The 19,207-nt window shown below is 46.5% G+C and overlaps 2 protein-coding genes across 2 annotated transcripts in view; one reads left to right on the top strand and one right to left on the bottom strand.

Annotated features, from left to right (window-relative positions):
* Positions 1 to 221: 221 nt before the first annotated feature.
* On the top strand, positions 222 to 6,639 carry BSX (brain specific homeobox). The gene is made up of 3 exons (XM_015821409.1): positions 222 to 474; positions 4,358 to 4,554; positions 6,364 to 6,639. Exons 1-3 carry the CDS (start codon positions 222 to 224, stop codon positions 6,637 to 6,639), a joined length of 726 nt encoding a protein of 241 aa, XP_015676895.1.
* Positions 6,640 to 14,070: 7,431 nt separating this feature from the next.
* The window catches only part of JHY (junctional cadherin complex regulator), a 20,632-nt gene continuing 15,495 nt past the window's right edge, over positions 14,071 to 19,207 (bottom strand). The window contains exons 5-7 of the mRNA XM_029285129.1: positions 18,121 to 18,201; positions 15,578 to 15,703; positions 14,071 to 14,446 (exon numbers count right to left, since the gene is read on the bottom strand). Of these exons, the coding sequence (XP_029140962.1) occupies positions 14,243 to 14,446; positions 15,578 to 15,703; positions 18,121 to 18,201 (411 nt within the window). The 3' untranslated portion in view covers positions 14,071 to 14,242. The remainder of the gene's footprint in view (positions 14,447 to 15,577; positions 15,704 to 18,120; positions 18,202 to 19,207) is intronic.

Below are 19,207 nucleotides of genomic sequence, written 5' to 3'. Positions count from 1 at the left end.
CTGGTTGGAGATGCCCCTCTCGAAGCGGCCCTCAAAGGCACATCTCTCTCTCTCTCCCCCCCCCGCCCCTCGCCTCCAAAAGACCTTCAAGATCGCGGCGCGCTCCTCGCCCGGCTCATCCAGGGCAGCAGAGAAGAAGGTGGATCGCCCCCTCCCCAAGTTCCGAGGAGAGAGGGCGCCCCGATCCGTCCCCACGAGCAGAGTTGGGCGAAATGCACAAGATGAACCTCAACTTCACCTCGCCCGCCATGGCCCCCAGGCCGACCTCCTTCTTTATCGAGGACATCCTGCTCCATAAGCCCAAGCCCATGCGGGAAGGAGGCCCCGAGCCTTTCCACGGAGCCCTGGCCTCACGGGTGCCTCTGCTGGACTATGGGTACCCGCTGATGCCTCCCCCGGCCATTTTGGCCCCTCACCCGCATCATCCGCTCCACAAGCCCGACCACCATCACCCCTATTTCTTGACCACTTCGGGTAAGCCTCTCTTCTCTCCAGGGTCAGTTGGGCAATGGGGGGGAGGGGGGAAGGGTCTTCAGATTAGGAGTTTGGGAGAGACAGAAGTTGGGGTTCTCTGGCAGGCAGGCAGGGTTAGGGCAAGGCACCAAGGCAGGGGTAATTGACCTTTTGGGGGAAACATGCAAAGAAGGGTGCGTGGCCCCCGGGAAGGTAACCACGCTGATGTCTGAAATCGCCCAGCTGCACGGCCCCGTGGCTGTGCGCACAAACAGGATCTTGGGCAAGGGAAGAGGCTACCTTCGGCGATCCGAGTCTGCAACCTGTCGGGATTGTGGTTCGAGTAAGCGAGCTGCCGTCTCAAGTACAGCTTGCCATCCGCTCCCATCCGCCACGGGTGAAAATTCAGAGTCCCGTTTTGAGGTCTCTTCTGGAAAAGAACAGCGGTTTTATTTAGGCCGTCTTTAAGGGGCAGTTCCCTTGCTTCCCCCACCCCCCCCCCCTTCGTGGTATTTCCAGAGTATCTTTCAATACAGTGGTTCTTCCTGGAAGTTTTCGGACAAATTAACTGTCAAAAGAATCTTTATTTCTGAGATTCTTAAATTAACAAGTCAGCCCGGCGCGCTCTGCGCTTGCCGTGCCATCACGGAGGCTACGTTTTTGTTAATTTCCAATTAAGCATCAGGTATTTAGTTTTAGAGAGTTCTTTCCTTAATCCGGAAGGAAGGAAGGAAGGAAGGAAGGAAGGAAGGAAGGAAGGAAGGAAGGAAGGAAGGAAGGAAGGAAGGACTTTTTATCCACGATTAAAAAAAACATTTAATCATTTTAAATCTTACATTCCGTCCAATAAAATATTTGATTTTCTGAATTTCCCCCATAGTACGGCACGGATACAGTTTAGAATCTGTTTAGAGACAATCAGGAAAAGGTAATACATTTGGAAGGCGACCAATCCATTACTTTTATTTGCTTTGACAAAATTCCGATCTCTCTAAAGACCTGCGGGTTTATATGCTGCAACTGTATCAAGTGCGGCCGCGACACTTATAAATGGAATTGGGGGGGGGGGAGATGTTGTAAAAGAAACGGGGATAAGCGCATGCTTAGCAGCGCAAACTTATGTTTTAAGCAGTAACGCGCTCGCTGAGGTCAGCGGAGCTAATTCTCAAGAATGCGCAGAATTATAGCTCACGGCAGTCCGGATATGGTATGCTTCTTTACTTGGGAGTAAAATTTATTTAACTCAATGGATTTTTTTTTCCTGAGCAAAAGAATCACTTATCGATCATTCGGGGGGGAAATATATATAAACATAGAAAGAACATCCAAAATTATCCTGGCCCCCTGGCCAAGGATTTAGAGTGCCACGACCACTTCAGAATGAAAAATCGGTTGACATGGCTTTACTCCCCACGCTTTCAGTTACTTGTATTCCAAACTAGAGGAATAACCGCCCAAAGGTAAGCAATGCAAACTCATCCCCCAAAAGCTGGGGACCCCTGCCCTGAGCCCATTTTCCTGCAATCAGCCCAAGAACCAGGGAAGGGCTTCCGCGCCCCTTCCCCAAGACATGCAAAGAACCGGGAAGAACCGGGGAGCAAAACGCTAAGAGCATAGGGCGAAGATTTTCCCCTAGGAAGTCGGTTCCTGCGATCACATACACAAAACTTTCATAGACGTGTGAGCTCGACCAAAAGACAAAGAAATTGCTCTATGAAGGTGCAAAGGACGGGATTGCCCGGACAGCAATCAGCGGGTCAGCCAAGCCGCGGGCAGTGGCGTCCCCACGTAACCCGGGACACGCATGTAGATGAACAAGCAATTTTTGTTTCTCAGTAGCGCGCGTTGGGGGGGGGGGTCTTTAGTGAAATAAAGTCCGGGCTCTTTATTGGGACTCGGCGCCAAACCATGCTTTGCAGAAGCTCCCTCTTCACCCCCATCCCCGCCGAGAACCGGTCTCGAGGCGGCATCGGCGAGCAAGGAACCGCTTCTGCAGGGCGCGGACCCACAAACACGCAACTTTACCGAGGCCGGGATGGGCAGGTGCGCTGTCCTTTCGGGAAGGCAGAGAAATTCGGTCCGAGAACAGCTGGTGTCGCGGAGCGCTCTCGGGCTCAAAAAAAGGGGGGGAATCCATCTGCCCCGCGGCCGACCGGACCCCCGGGTGTCAGAAGCCTCGATCGGTTTGCAGACTTTTCTGGGGGTCCGGATGCCCTGGACTTCGCCGGTCTGCTTCGGGGCTGAGTTCAGGGGGCTGGGGAGGCTTTGGATCCTGAAGCGCGCGGCCACAGCGCTAAGGATGCCAGACAGAGAGGAAGACCTCCGGGGGTCTGCTCTGCAGGGTTGTTGTAAGGCAGGTAGCTGAAAAGGACACCAGTCACGCGGTTGAGTGACTAACAACAGACCCGGCTAAGGAAGGGTCGGGGCCAGCCGGTAAATTAGGGCCCCCCAATAAGCAAAATCACCTTAGCTTGTACACTAAGCTTGAGCAAGGGGCTGGACTAGAAGACCTCTAAGGTCCCTTCCAGCTCCTATCCTGTCCTGTCCTGTCCTGTCCTATCCTATCCTATCCTATCCTATTCTATTCTATCAACTCCGCCCTGGGGTTAATCCGTAGCTCAGGATGCTGGAGGCAGAAACAGAAGACGCGGAGGTGAGAAAAGGTTACCCAGAGCCTTCGGAGGAAAACCAAAAAGCAATTCGGCCCATTTTACACAAATAATTATGACAACCCCTAACGGCCTAACCCAACTAGCAGCGGCAACTGGCGGCTTTTTTCGCACTAACAGGCGAAAAAAGAGGGTAGCTCCGATTCCATGTGGCGGCGCTCTCTCCAGTGTGGCTAGGAGTGGAACCCCCATCATCCCCAGCAAATGGGGCCGTGCAGCAGCCTTGGGGAGGACCCAAGGACCGAAAACGCGCGTCTTCTTTCGGGGAGCACTTTAGAGAAAGACGGCCTCGCTAGAATTCTCTGGCTGGGCCTAAATTTGAGCGGTCGGGAAAAGTTTGGAGGCTACCAAAAGTATTGCGCGATCGTGTGTATGCAAAGCTGCGTGTGTTTGATGCGTGTCCGTGAGTTGCTTTGGCAGGGAGACCGCGTCGCCTTTGCATGCCCGGTCTTCAACCCCTCTTTGCACCGAAGCGCCTCGCGCTTAACTCGACTCCCGTTTTCTTAGTCGTGGGCTCAATTTTTCTTCTCCTTCCGCCACTCAAAGAGAGACCGAGTTGGCTTCGCACAACACAAGGAAAATAAAATATTCTCTGGAGTTTCCCTTTGTAGAGTGAATGTCCTCAAGGTGGGACAGTGATTAATATTTATATGTATTCAGATGCAAGGCTGTACGCATATACATATATATATATGTACGTAGGTGGCATGTCTATACGTGTCTTGTGCATGTGTACACTTTTGAGAGCAGGTCACAGGATTTCGTTTTTAATGCGTGCCAGGGCGCCCGCAGTTTTTTTTTTTTTAAAAAAAATAACAATAAAGGTTATCTTATTCTTACAGCTCGCCGCCTTTTACCCGGGAAAACTTCCCGCATTCCGGATCAGCCGTTCAATTTTTTTAAAAAAATTTTTTTCACGAGTTCAAGCATCCGTCCTCCGGAATGCAGAGACGGGTGGGTGGATGGGTGGGAATCCCCCAACCCAACCTGGACCACGAGAAAGCGGGGGGGGAGGGCAGAGGCGCTTCTGATGGAGCTGCCAAAGTCAGAGGTAGTCTACCCCACCTGGGGGAGGGGGGTGCCCCGTGGTTAGTCCGGGGAAGCCGATGCGGGACCCCAGAACTTGGATTCCCACCCCTTTAAAAAAAAAAATCTGGGCTGCAGACCGGGGCGGGGGGGGAATGACCGCAGAGTCCCCTTCCCCTCCGACGGGTTCCGTGTCTTGTTCCCCGCAGGGGTGCCCATGCCGGCGCTCTTCCAGCCCCACCCGCACGCGGAGCTGCCGGGCAAGCACTGTCGCCGCCGGAAAGCCCGCACGGTTTTCTCCGACTCGCAACTTTCCGGCTTGGAGAAGCGGTTCGAAATCCAGCGCTACCTGTCCACGCCGGAGCGCGTCGAGTTGGCCACGGCGCTCAGCCTCTCCGAGACTCAGGTAACAGCCGAGATGGAGGCGGAATCCCACCCACCCCTTCCTGCCAAGTCAAGGGGAGAGGGGGGGGGGAAACAGCCTTTGTCGTTTATTTATTTATTTTATTTTATTTTATTTATGAATTTTTTATGCCGCCCGTCAAGCGAGTCCAGGCGGCTTACAAAGAGCCGCCCTTTGCAGGGTGGGGGGCGCCCTGAGCCCCCTGACCCCTTCTACGCCGCAGAGAAAGGGTCAGAGAAGGGCTACTCCGGGGAAACCCCTGTCTGAGGCTACGTTCTACCGATTGCTTATTCGATCCCCTCTCGGCAAAGGGGTCTGTAGTTAAGGTCCCCAAAAATGGAAGCGCTCCTGCAGAATTTTGAAGCAGGCGTCTCGAAGCAAATATGTGAAATAGCCGTAGTAACCGTTCGTTAATATTTGGGGCAAATTCAGACAAGATCCCATCTCCCTTCCAAGATATTTCTTTATATGAGTAATATATAAATATAAATGTATATACTCAATAGTGTAACGAGGGTGGAGCCTACCAGGGTAGGGATGGAATTAGGACCGGGCAAAGTATCTAAAGTTTCATGCGTTTGCTCGGAAGTAAATCAATGAATTTCTGTGGGCTACTAAATGAAATTTGTAACGGGCTGCACCCTCATCTCTTCCATCCACGGGGCGAGGAGGAGGAGGAGGAGGAGGAGGAGGAGGAGGAGGGAGGCTGCATTTGAAGGTATTTGATGCCCACCAGCAAAACTCCGCTGGATTTACTTTTCGAGAAAAGCGACATCAGATCTGAGAAATTAAACGCCTATGGAAAATCCGAGAGAGCCTCCCCCACCCCCGAACGTGTGAAAAGGGCTTTCTGCCGCTCCTTCCTGCCCAGTAAGTCGGAGAGGAAGGAGAGCAGAGCCATCGCGGCGTGGACTTCAGCAAGCGAATCTCTCTCTCGCTCCCTCAGTTTCCCCGAGTGTAACATTTCATAAGGGCCTTCTGCTCCCTTCTTTTCCAGTGACTTGAATGGAAAGCCTCTCCTTCCCACCTTCCCGCCTCACAAATCGAAGCTTGCAAAGCTCCGGGAAGGCGCTTGCACGAACACGTGTAAAGCTGGCCACGCGGGGTTTAGTTCTGTCCCCGGGCTCTCTGGCAGAAAGGGACAGCGCTGCGCCCTCTAGAGATTGTCACCTCCAAAGAACAGGGCCTGGGGGAGGAGAGGGGGGGGAGAGAGTGGGCCGGCTGGGGATGATGGGAACTACAGTCCAATAACACCTGGACTGGTCCCATTTTATACTGACCGAAAAATAAGGCGATCTTAAATAAGGTTCCCCCCTGAAGGAAGATAAACAAAAAACAAACAAACCCCAAAACGCCTGCCCATTATTCTGGTGTCTTCAGATGAGTTCACACGACGCTATAATACCTGAACCGGACTACAAAGCCCCAACAGAGTTGAGCTGAGCGAAGAACCCCCTTAAACAAACGTCTGTGGAGATTCTCAACCACCCAGGTCGCGGTTGTCCCAAAGCTGCTTTTTTTTTTCCCCCCCCCACGAGGCAACTGGACTTTCTTGTTTTTCTTCTGAAGACGTTTCGCTTCTCATCCAATGGGAAGCTTCTTCAAGCTCTGCTCAAGAAGCTGAGGAAGCTTCTTGGATGAGAAGCGAAACGTCTTCAAAGAAAAAAACAAGAAAGTCCAGTTGCCTCGTTGGGGGGGGGGGGGAAGCACCTTTGGGGCAAAAACCCCAAGCGACGTCCTCCCGAATCCGGATTAGCTCCTAGCGGAGAAGGGCCGACGTCTCGCTTTCCCACTGGCTGCTTCTCCCCGCAGGTGAAGACCTGGTTCCAGAACCGGCGGATGAAACACAAAAAGCAGCTGCGGAAGAGCCAGGACGACGCCAAAGCGGCCGGGGCCGAGGGGGCCGACCTGGCGCCCGGAGACCCCGAGCTGGACCCGCCGGGCCAAGCCAGCGCCTCCCAAGCGGCCACTTCGACCTCCGAGGTCCGCCCAAGCGGCCCCGCGCCGCCCTTCCTGCTGGACGAGCACGAAGACGAGGTGGACATCATCGAGGGGGGGGAGCTGTGCGGGCCTCAGCACCTCATTTAAGGGCGCTGGGAGGGGCGCGGAACGTCGGAACTGGAGCCGGTGGTCCAGGCCGGGGAGGGAAGGCGAGCGGCGGCCGCTGGGGAAGAGACTTCGGGGGTCCCAGCGGGATCGGGCCCCTCCCTCCTCTTCCAGACTCAGGACGGAGGGGGGGGGCTTTGCTTTGTCAGCATGTCCCGCCCCACTCCTCCTCCTCCAGGCCAGGGGAAATGGTTGTGAGAACGGGATGGGAGGATGCGGGCTGAGATTCACACAAAAAAGGGAAAAAGATAAAAAAAGACACCAGATTGGAAAACGCGGTTCCTTAAGTCAGCGCTGCCGTTCCTGCTAGCTCCCCTCTCCCCTCCCTGCCTCCCCAGTAAGAAAATGCGAAGACTGGAAAAAGAACGCGCGTCACCTGAGTTGTGTGAATAGGGGCTCAGATTTGCGGGTAGCCACGCGGCTTTTCGCCAAGTATCCACAACCTGTAGTGAAAAGCCCCGGACACGTGGAAAGGCCGGACAGGCGAGGAAACGTCCACAAACCGGCCGGGTTTTTTTTCCCCCAACTCACGTGAAAGTGACAGCTCGTTTCGGGTCGTCGGAACCATGCGGGTGACCTCATTCTGCGCGTTTTTATTCCCAAAATACAGATATACTCCTCCTGCAAGCCTCCTTCAGATACGAGTTGAAAAAAAGAAAGGAAAGGCGATCCGGGCTAGGAACCCCGTTTCTTTGAGCAGGCGTTAAAGGGGGTTTAATGCGGGTCGAAATTTATTCCTGTGGTTTTCAGGGCTTTTTTTTTTTTTTAACAAACCAGGGGCGGCTGGTTCTCACGAACCGCGCTGCAGGAATCGACGTCCTTCGGTTGGCTCCCAATCACCTTTTGAAGCCGAAGAAAAGTTTTGCCTAACCAAACGCCCCCCCCCCGGGGGGGAAGATCGTGGGAATGGGAGGGGGGAAAACAAAACCCATCATCAAAACGGAGCGGAAGGAAAGAAAGGAAGTGAAGAAGGAAGGGAAGAAGGGAAGAAGGAAGGAAGGGAAGAAGGAAGGAAGGAAGGAAGGAAGGAAGGAAGGAAGGAAAGGAAGGAAGAAAGAAAGAAAGAAAAAGAAAGAAAGAAAGAAAGAAAGAAGGGAAGAAGGAAGGAAGGGAAGAAGGAAGGAAGGAAGGGAAGAAAGAAAGAAAAAGAAAGAGAGAGAGAGAGAAAGAGAAAGAGAGAGAGAGAAAAAGGAAGGAAGGAAGGAAGGAAGGAAGGAAGGAAGGAAGGAAGGAAGGAAGGAAGGAAGGAAGGAAGGAAGGAAGGAAAGTCTGGAATTTTACCAAGGCGAAATAAAATAAAATCCTGCGGAAAAAATCACGCCTAGAATTGGTAATTTGAAAGCGGCAAGCGAACCGGGCCTGGGGGAAAGAGCGAGCAGAAACTAAGATCCACCCGCGGGGACTCGCCAGATCAAACGTGTCGAGCGCCTTCTTTGAAGGGACCAAAGGGAATCCGGGCTAGGAAGGCAAGAAGAGCGAAGTTTCCAGGGGCTTCACAACTGGAAGAGGTTGGGTTGGGTCTACGTGCTTTTACTGGAGAAGAAGCCCCGTTGCTTTAAGCGGGACCGGTTGGGCTGGAGACATGCAGCTGGATGGCGCCCTCGCTGGGGATGAATCCCGTGCGCTAAAGTGGGGAGGGGGCGTTCTTGTCCAAATCCGGCAACCCAGTTAAGAAACCAGTCCTGCTGATTCCAACCGGAGCTTTGGTTTGCTAAATCTGGGGAGAGGGCATTGGACATCTTAATCTGGACACCGGTCCGCCATCCTTATCTCGGCTGTCTTAACAACGGATCCTATGTTTGCCAGGGACCAGTGGACTTGGCCTTATGTGATTTTTGTTTGAATGGGGGGGGGGGCTTTGGGATCCTGGTGGCTCTAGGCTGTAAAGCTCACTGGTGTGGTTTGATCAAGGGTTGTAGGGGGACATCTGAATCCAGCCAAGTGTGTGGCTTGCACCTAGGGTGAAGCAACTTGTCCCTTCGCGCAACGTGGGGACTGGGTCACTGTGTAGGTATTGAAATGACCCCTCCCCAAACCATTGTTTTCCTCATGCTTTTAATTATATTTACTTTTTCAATTACTGTGCTTGTGAGCCTCAAAATATCTAGAGAACATGGTAAATTCAATATCATAATTTCCCTCCCTCCTTTTTCTTTCTTTTCTTTCTTTCTTCTTTCTTTTTCTTTCTTTCTTTCTTTCTTCCTTCCTTTCTTCCTTTTTATTTCTTTCTTTCTTTTCCTTCTTCCTTCCTTCCTTTTTCTTTCTTTTCTCTTTCCCTTTTCTTTCTTCCTTTCTTTTTCTTTCTCTTTCTCTCTTTCTTTCTTTCTTTCTTTCTCTCTTTCTCTTTTTCTTTTTCTTTCTTTCTTTTTCTTCCTTTTTATTTCTTTTCCTTCTTTCTTCCTTTCCTTCCTTCTCCTTCCTTCCTTCCTTCCTTTTTCTTTCTTTCTTTCTTTCTTTTTTCTTCCTTCCTTTCTTTTTCTTTCTCTCTTTCTTCCTTCTTTCTTTTTCTTTCTCCTTCCTTCCTTGCTTTCCAGATTTTTGAGATGTGTCAGCTCATACCACACTAGAGCCTCTTTACAAGTCGGCAAATCAAATATTCTTTCTGCAGATTCCTGCAGTCATATCCTAATTTGGTCCAAATCTCTTACTCTTATGTTCCAGTGCATTTTCTTCCACACAGTGCAAATTCTGAAAGATGGAGAGATCCAGGAAAGAGCCTGGTGTTGGATATTTCCAAGGAAGACCTTTTCGAGCATTAATTACGCTGTTTCCCCTCTCAGTAAGACTTTGGTGGACCATATTTTTCTCTTAAATCTAGGATGTGTGGAAAAACTGTGTCGCTGCAGTGGAGGCAGAATCCTAAACAGGGAATGACCTTTCCTATTTCTGTTTCCTCTCCTAGAAACATTTTCAAAAACAGTCACTGGAAATTCTCAGTTTTTGTTCTCACTCTTCGGGGTTTCAGTGGCTCCATCTCATCTCCCATCCAAAGACTGAAATTTGCCATCTGCAGCAAAGATAAACAACCATGATCTCCTTGGTTGTCCCCACATGCAAATACACACAATTTGGCGGTTTTAAGGCCTCCTGATAAAATAAAACAAATTAGAAACGGTGAAAAAAATCCAGAAGTTGGCTAATTTGTCTCCTTGGAAATCTCTTATCAGAATCACGTATGATGCATTGCATAATCTGAAGCAAGTTCCATCCGAGTTTGCTTAAATTAAGCAATCCTAGATTGCAGTCTGAGTTTTGATTTGAAACCTGCTGACTTTTGAGTTTTCATACTTCCAACCTGGGAGATTCAGCAAATGTAAATTTTCCCGAGGCTTTTTTCTTCAGGGCAGAATTTTTCTGGCTCTTTCGTAAAGGGCAGTGAAGTTTATCCTGTTAATCAGAGAGCTTAATTGGTCAAAGATATTTACATGGCTAAACATGTGAACAGGTTTTTTTTGGCAGCAGATCTCTAAACAATAAAAACATATACAAATGGATTTTCAATGAGGGTGCCTGTAACGAGATTGGACATGAAGTACATCAAGAAAATGAAGTTATTCTTTAAATGTTTTAAAGTAAATTTACAAAGAAATGTATGGAAGGGAGGGAGGGAGGGAGGGAGGGAGGAAGGAAATAAGGAAGGAAGGAAATATCTCACTGCTGAGGAACTTTTACCAGAATGGAGATACAAAATATTCAGATACCACTACATGGCGGAAAAGATTTAGAGTTTTCTGTATCTCTGTTGCCCTCTACTGGTTATCTGGATTTCTGCAGCCCAGATGTGGTAGTCCTAGTTTAACTAATCTGCAAATGTAAGCAGATTGGTGAGCTTGCCAACTAATTAGTATGATTAGTTAACTTGCAGCTATTTCTAAAGAGGGAAAAAACACCGAATTAAACTGTATTATGCCTTCAGTTGAGGTCCCTATTCTTGTACCCCAAGGTTCCTGCATGCTTCAGAAATTTATTGGATGAAGTGCTTTGGACTTTGGATAAGGAATGTATGGTGCTTTAAGGCATCAATTCCTGAGATTAATGTAGTGATTAAGGCATCAGGCTAGAAACTAGGAGACTGTGAATTCTAGTCTCTCCACCGGCATGAAACCAGCTGTGTGACCTTTGGCTGATTTCTTTCTCTTAGCTCTAGGGAGGAGGCAAAAAACGCCCCAAAACTTTACTAAGTAAACTGCATGGACTTATCCAGGAATTAATTTGACCGAGGTATGCATGCACAAAAACTACACCCAGTGTTTCTGGTCAGCCTTTGGCTTAGTGTGTCATGCTGGCCTCAAAAATATTGGTTCAACAGAGATAAACAGATATTGTCTGTAGTGAGTTGTGAAATACTTAACATCCCTTACCGCTGTTTATATTGTACCTGAGAAACCTTTTTCTTACTACAGGACCATGTTTCTGAATGTCACCAACTTTAAGATACGTGGACTTCAACTCCCCAAATTCCATGGCCAGCAGAATTCTGGAAGTTGAAGTCCACAGTTCTTAAAGTTACTAAGAACTCATTGATATAGAAGCTTTCAGAGGAAGAATTAGCTGCTACGGTATTTTTACACCCACCTCGTATTCACCTGAACTCATTCTTGATAGACCTCATCTCTTCCTTCATACTTTTTTATTCTTCTACCAAACTTTTTCAACCCGGTGTCTTCCATGGCCTACATGTCATGTTCCTACAGTCTCCCATCAATTTTAGAAAGAGGTAAACACTAGAGGCCTCCATGGTAGACATAAAACGTCATAAAGTCCTCTCTGTGTTCTCCTAAATTCTACAAATGATGATAACATCAGTACTAAGGTCTGGTATGAAGAAACATTCAAAAGAGAATTCGGTTCCATCCAATTTGTCTGGAGAGAAAAATACAGATTAGGCTTAATTAATTATGCAACTAGGAGTGTCATATCTAAGATCAATCAATCCACTGTTATCCATTTAATAATATTTCTAATGGGACTTTTGTTCTGGCTCTGCTCCATTCTGGAATTCATATCTTGGTCCATTACTCCCAAGTCAGGGGGAATCCTCATTGAATCAAAATTCCATACCTCTGATTTATATTCCAATATTTTCAGACTATCCTTTTTTTCTCAACCTATCCTGGCAGGAAAATCATAAAATGTATAGGATTTTTAAAATTCTGATACAATTTTTTGGGGCATCATATATTTTACCCCCAAAGTTTAGCAGTCTGGATCCAGAAGTTTATAACAGAAATTCCTCCTCAAGCAAAAAGCTTTATCCGTAACTTTTTAAAGATGGTCCTGCCCTCCAGGTTGATACAGAAAGCATATCAGATACTGGAGGTGAGCAATTAAGACATTAAGCATTGTCCAACACATGGCTATATTTGCATTTTATCCTAATAATAAGCCCATCAGCTCATTTTCAGGAGACAGAGACTCCTTCAACTAAATCCTCTGATCAAAGCAAAAAAAGACGCTTGCATTTTAAAAAAAATAAAAATAAAAAAAATCAGAAAAGGAAATGCTAATTTAGACCCCTTAATATATGGTGGTAAGAGAGTCCTTCAATTAACTCAATTCTATGGCTCGGGGAAATAAGAATAATAATAATAGGTACAAAGAGTCAGATTAGAAAGGTAGAAATACTCATTAAATCAAAAAGGTCCAGCATTCATTATTGCCAGCATCTGGGGCTAAACATGGACGAGGCTACTCATCAAAGAGGTATCAGTGTGTGTGTGTGTGTGTGTGTGTGTGTATAATGGGTTAAATTGAGAGTATCACCTAATTAAAATATTAGGCAATGAATAAACAGTTCTTTGATATCCCTCTAAAGGTTGCATTAAAAATTAGGTTCTCGAGCTTTGTATTAAAAGGAATTATCATTTTTAGTCAGGAAAACAGCAAGGTGAGGGAGCTCATCAGAAATACTTCAAAGTCGTGCCGTTTCGGTTGCTTCGTTGCTTATTATCCGAGAGGATCAGCTCTGAATCACAGCTATCCAGACGTACAGATTTTACAAGCTGCGTTTGGGGAGACTAAAGTGAGAATCACAGAGAAACAGGCAGAGAAGGACCAGGAGTTGGACAACAGTTTTTGTAATAATAATAATAATAATAATAATAATAATAATAATAATAATAATAATAATAATAATAATAATAATAATAATAATAATAATAACAACAACAACAACAACAACAACAACAACAACAACAACAACCTACAAATAGAAATAGAAAGACTGTGGCAAAACCAAGCAAGGGTAGTACCAATAGTAATAGGTGCCTTGGGTGCAATCCCAAAACAACTGGAGCACCACTTGAACACCATTGGCATTGACAAATTCGCTATTAGTCAATTGCAAAAGGCAGCCTTACTAGGAACTGCTTCCATCCTGCGACGATATCTGTAATACCATCAAACATCTGCCTATCCCAGGTCCTGGGTAAGGACTCGATAGGTAGACAAAATGCCAAATCCAGTCTGAACATCTGGCTGACTGTGCGATGATCCATAATAATAATAATAATAATAATAATAATAATAATAATAATAATAATAATAATAATAATAATAATAATAATAATAATAATAATAAAAGTTGGAAGGGACCTTGAAGGTCATCTAGTCCAACCCCCTGTTCAGGCAGGAATCCCTATGCCATTTCAGACAAATGGCTGTCCAGTCTCTTCTTAAAAAGAAAAAGAAATGATTAAATTAAATTATTGTGCAATCTCATTGAAAATCGCCTAAACTCGTGGCCAAACCAAGTACGTGGCAAAGAATTTTATTAACGTCCGCCTGGTTGTAAGCTGGGCAGGGCAACGCACTAAACTTCTCTTAATGTAATACTTGCAACAGTGCATTTAGTGACCATTGAAAGTTACAGTGGCACCGAAAAAAGGGACTTATGACCGTTTTTCGCACTTATGACCGTTGCAGCAGCCCCAGGGTCACGGGATCAAAATTCAGATGCTCGGCAACTGGTTCATGTTTATGACGGTCGCAGTGTCCCGGGATCATGTGATCCCCTTTTGCGACCTTCTGACAAGCAAAGTCAATGGGGAAACCAGGTTCACTTAACACACGTGTTACTAACTTAACAACTCGCAGTGATTCACTTAACAACAGTAGCAAGAAAGGTCATAAAAAGAAACTGGAAGCCGGTGCAGTTTGTGCACAGAGATGTTACACAGGCACCCCTAGGGGACCCCCATTACTGTGTGTGCTTCTGTATTCTGGATCAGCTGAAGTTTCTAGGTGGTCGTCAAGGCAGACCCATTGCATTGCACTACTCTAGATTCTACATCTAGGTCCTTGATTTAGGCTGGCCCTTAAACCATCCAAAGATGGATTTTTTGTTTGGAAAGGAAGCCCTGGAATGGAGGGAAGGAAAACAGAAAGATCACTTCTAGATCATCGTCCACTCAATGTTTTAATCATCAACAATAAAATTCCAACAAAAATAAGGCTGAATGCAACTCATGGAAAACACCCCAGATCTTGCAGAAGTTCATGAAACTCATCACGGTATGCTCGTCCTTCCGGACCACAAGTGAACACGGAGAGAAGAGAACGGAGGAGCGGGGACATGGCCTCCTCGTCAGACAATATGGAGTGTTTTGAACGCAGCAACCACCTGCTTCTCTTTCTCATGCCTGTTTTGCAGGGATTCCAGAGAGGAGATCGGAGGAAGATTCTCTCCATTTAATGTCCGTGCCAGGTTTTTCTCCTCTTTGGTCTCTTGCTCCGACGATCTTGACACAAAAAGTCGAGGCTTGGGGATTGTCTTGGCGTATTCAAGGGCCTACAGAAGCAAGGAAACAAGGCCACAACAGTTGGTCTGAAAAACCTCTAAGCCCAGATTAGAAAGAGTCCATTTCCGAGGAAGAAGCAGTGGGTTCCTTCACGTCAGCCTCTCCACAAATTCTTCCCCCATCTAAACAACAAAACCACCCTCAAAAAAAATTTCCTTTTCAAGGCTCAAATTCCAGATTTCGACTTCGAATAGAACCATGGTAGGAAAAAAAGGGACCAGAAGGGAAAATTTTAAGAAGACATAAAACCAGCACGTAAATAGAGCCGTGGTGGCGAAGTGGTCAGATTGCAGTATTGCAGATTAACTCTGCCCACTGCCAGGAGTTCGATCCTGATGGGGCTCAAGGTTGACTCAGCCTTCCATCCTTCCAAGGTCAGTGAAATGAGGACCCAGATTGTTGGGGGGACAATATACTGACTCTGTAAACCGCTTAGGGAGGGCTGTAAAGCACTATGGAGCGGTATAGAAGTCTAAGTGCTATTGCTATCTGCTTTACTGGTTGCATAATGCATATAAAGAAGGAGTAACAAAATTATTTGGTTCTCTAAGTTTATCACTTCTCTGCCTTCTCTTACCACTGAGGTCACTGTAGGAGATGTCAATCTCCTGCTGCTCCACTCATACATTTGGTAGGACTTGTTCTTAGTGAATTGGAATCCAGTTGGCAACCTTTTGAGCTGGTAGGCTTGTTATATAATCATGTCTGAAGGTACACATATGCCCCTTCCGTCCTAAGTGAAAATTTGGCAAGATTTTTGAAATCACGCTCCCTTACGATTTCAACCCAGGTTAAAACTAGACGAATTGTAAAAAATTATCATGAGGAAGGAACTATGTCTGGACCACACACAACTTTGGTGATGAAAGCGATCAAAATCCAGATGATTCACGTCAAGACAGAGAACCAGGGGGATTTTGATCATTCAAGAGAAAGCTCAGCCTTGATCCTTGAAGACCACTATTTCTCAAACTTGGCAATTTGATGAAGGGTGGACTTCAACTCACAGGATTCCCCAACCAGCACGGGGAATTCTGGGAGCTGGATGTCCACACATCTTTGAGGTGCCAAGATTGAGAAACACTGCTCCAGACAGTCTCCTGCTTTGCTAGTTTTCTTACCTTCTGCCTTGACACCACTGATTTGTCCTCCGTTTTCAGTTGAGGTTTCCGTGCACTTGAGATATTCTTCAGATTTTGTTCATTGACTTGCTTGGCATACACTTTTTGGTGCTTCATCTTTTCTGACTGTCAAAGGACAAACAGGAGGAGCTCAAGGGCAGGCTGGAGACGAGTGTTTAATGTATTTTATTTAAATCGTTCAATTTGCATGGCTGCCTGTCTCAAACGAGTCGAATAGTTCAAGTATGATCTTTAGAAGGAAGTGTGGCAGATGGAGGGGTGGATTCTAAACAGGGGGGAACCCCAGATTTTAGAGACTCTTGCTATGCAAGACAAAGCTTTTCAGCCAGGCATGATTTCATGAGCGAATCTCCCCTGAATTTTTTTAAAGAAAAGATAGCGTGTGAATATGATGATTCCTTGATTAGGCTATTATTTACTGTTAGCTTGTTTGTCTCAGTTGGTAGATCTTTGATTGGGGTATTGTCTAAAAAGACCAAAACACCTCCTCACCAGCAATCAACACACTAAGATTGATACAAGACCAACAATCAAGCAGTAAACAATACCCCAACTGGGGAACTACCAGCTCAGACAAACAAGCAAGCAATAAACAACAGAAATAAAAAACAAACCACCAAGAGCAAACCCCACTCCCTTCTAGCACTGGTGATATTACCTAGTTGGGTCATGAAATGTCTGCAAGAAAACAACCAAGCCCAGAGAGCATTAAGGACCCCTCGGATCAACCCTGAACTACAAATATTCTCTCCCATTGGTATGTTGAAGATTTTACATTGTTTCCCCTACCTGCCTTCCAGCAGAATTGGGTGTTAAACCATAACTTTGAATGGTTGCTAAACGATTGATTGTAAATTGAGGACCACATATACTGACCCTGTTGTGCCAGTAACATGGACGATAACTAGCATGTTTCCATTCATTCAAAGTCAAAAAAATAAAAATGAGGGCCTGGAGAGGAGGCTTTTCTCCATTCTTTCTCGGCTGATCAGCTCCATCTTCTCCTTTGGACCAAAGGAGAAACATCAGACATCAGATTAATGCCAGATGTTTCCTAACAAGGCGTAATGCGCATTCAGCTCTTCACAACTAGATTTTCTCGGTTGGGTTGACTTCCATTTTTTTATCCTTTTGTGATAAGCCAGGAGCATCTAAACTCCCCAGAACAGCTCAATTGCATTAAAGCAATGCACATTTGAACACACCAAAAGAGAATGAATTTGTCTGCAATTGGAACTCTCTGCAGGAGAACGCAGACTAATGTATCTCTTCTACCAAAGCCCCCCAAAAAACTACACCTTGGAAGCATGATCTACTCTGAAAGGGGCCAGAAGTTTTCTGGACATTGATTTATTTATTTTGGTCGTGAAGGACAGAACCCAAGGGAGGTGGTCAAATCCTGTTAAGATCTTTCTGTGACTTTTTAATCTTTTCTCCCTCAATTTCTGAACTTAGATGGGTTTAGTGGTTAGAATAGCAATCACAATCAACTTCTCCCCACTATCGAGGGTTACATTTTTTAAAAAGGAAATGCACACATAAAATGAATTATCCAGTCAATTAAATAAAATGAGCACGCACACACACAACCTCTTTTATAACAGTGGGGATCTCTCATATCCCCCAGAGAACTACATCCAACTACATCCTTTTGTTGAGTCACATGAATGCCCCATCTGACCCAGCATTCAAGTTTTAAAAAGTTTCGCCTAGAACAGACTCCTCCAGATGCATTAAATAAACACCAATTCTTAACCTTCTCAGCAATGTTACCATTATAGTGGAAAGATCCTCACGAACAAGTTCTGAAATAATAGGTCTCTTCTGCTGATTGTCTCCTTCAGCTAGGTTGCTGAGCAAGATAACTCAACTGATCAGCAAGAGGAGGACTCTCTGTTGTGAATGGATCCATCCATCCAATCCTTCATCCAAGCACGTGCAACTTCCAGATCTCCTGGACAAACATCTCTGATGATCCCTTGTCTTTGACTGGGCTAATGGGGCTAATGAGATGTGAAGTCTAAAACATCTCAAGAGTACCAGATTGCCTTAGATCAGGGGTAGGCAACCTTGGCTCTTTTATGACTCGTGGACTTCAACTCCTGGCTGGCTCAGGAAACCTGGGAGTTGAAGTCCACAAGTCATAAAAGAGCCAAGGTTGCCTACCCCTGCCTTAGATCTATCCAAGTTAGTAGCTGGATGAACTCTGAAGGCGTCCTCTCTTTTTCTGAACTTCTGAATTTCTTGCAAATTAGATAGATTGAATGAACCAACGTTGTACTATTCTTCACTAATAGTATTAGAGATTGTGAGGTCCTTGATGCCCTCTATGCTTGATGGTTTTCTAGCAGACATTTCATGACCAAACTAGGCAGCAGCATCAGTGCTACCAATACTAGAGATTCTTTGTCCATTCCTTTATTCCTGATTTTAATTTGGCAACGCAGCCCAAACCCTTCACTTGTAAAGTTCCGCAGACGAACTCAACTAAAGAAGATCTTCACCAATGCCATTCCTCTTACTTTTTCTTTGATGGTTTCATAGTCAGGTCCAAGGCCTCCCAGCCTCACGTCCATCTTCACGTAACCTTTTGCCCTGGAGCCCTGAACAAAGAAGTAACGTGAAGTTTTGAAAGAAATAATGGGGGCCGAGAAAGAATCAACTACAGGAAGAGCACATAAAACAGAGGGAGAATCGTTGGAAGTCTAGGAACATCACAAGCAGGATGTTTCTGTGTCTGCCGAGCCAAGATCAAGGGCCACCTTAGACCTAATGGGAAACTAGTTTTCTACTATGTGAATAATTGGAGACTCACACACCTGCCCTCCCTTCTCTGGAGCTGCAATAAGGAAATTACTACTATTAAGTGTTTGCTTTGATTTCTTTAAACACTAACTAGAATTCTACACGTTGATCTTAGCTTGTTCTTATTCACGACAGTTTAAACAGACTACGGGCTGAGCCACAGGATCTCACTCATCGTGGGGAAATGTCGCTTGTTCAAAACCTAGAGGAGCTTCCGATCTCCTCCTGATCTCAGCCTTCCTTGGTAGACCAGATAGGACACACAACCTAATGAGGCAATTCTGTCTGTCTGTCTGTCTGTCTAACTATCATCTCAAGGAGACGAACATATCCAACATAACTTCTTCCTCTTATTTTCCCCACAACAACAGCTCTGTGGGGTAGGGTGGGCTGGGCTGAGAGTGTGTGAGGCTGGGCCAAACTCACCCAGCTGGCTTTCATATTATAAGGCTACATCAGGGGTGTCAAACTGCCGGCCCACGGGCTGGATGCGTCATTGGAAAACCACGTCCACCCCATTGCCGGCAATGGCGAAAAAGCTCAGATACGTTGCGCGACATCACGTGACGTCGCGGGTTTGACAGGTCTGGGCTACATTAAAAGAATATTCGAGACCGCCTCCTGCCACAGATTACCTCCCATCGGCCTGTACGCTCCCACAGGGTGGGTCTCCTCAGGGTGCCGTCGGCCAGACAGTGCCGGCTGGCGACCCCAAGGGGGAGGGCCTTCTCTGTGGGAGCTCCCACCCTCTGGAATGAGCTGCCCCCAGAGATCAGGGTGATCCCTGATCTCCCTTCCTTCCGC

The sequence above is a fragment of the Protobothrops mucrosquamatus genome, unplaced genomic scaffold (genome assembly GCF_001527695.2).
Source record: "Protobothrops mucrosquamatus isolate PMUCROS unplaced genomic scaffold, P.Mucros_1.0 scaffold1325, whole genome shotgun sequence".
Classification (NCBI taxonomy): Eukaryota; Metazoa; Chordata; class Lepidosauria; order Squamata; family Viperidae; genus Protobothrops; species Protobothrops mucrosquamatus.
Note: the sequence above shows the minus strand (reverse complement) of the source record. Positions and strands in the feature narration are given on the sequence as shown.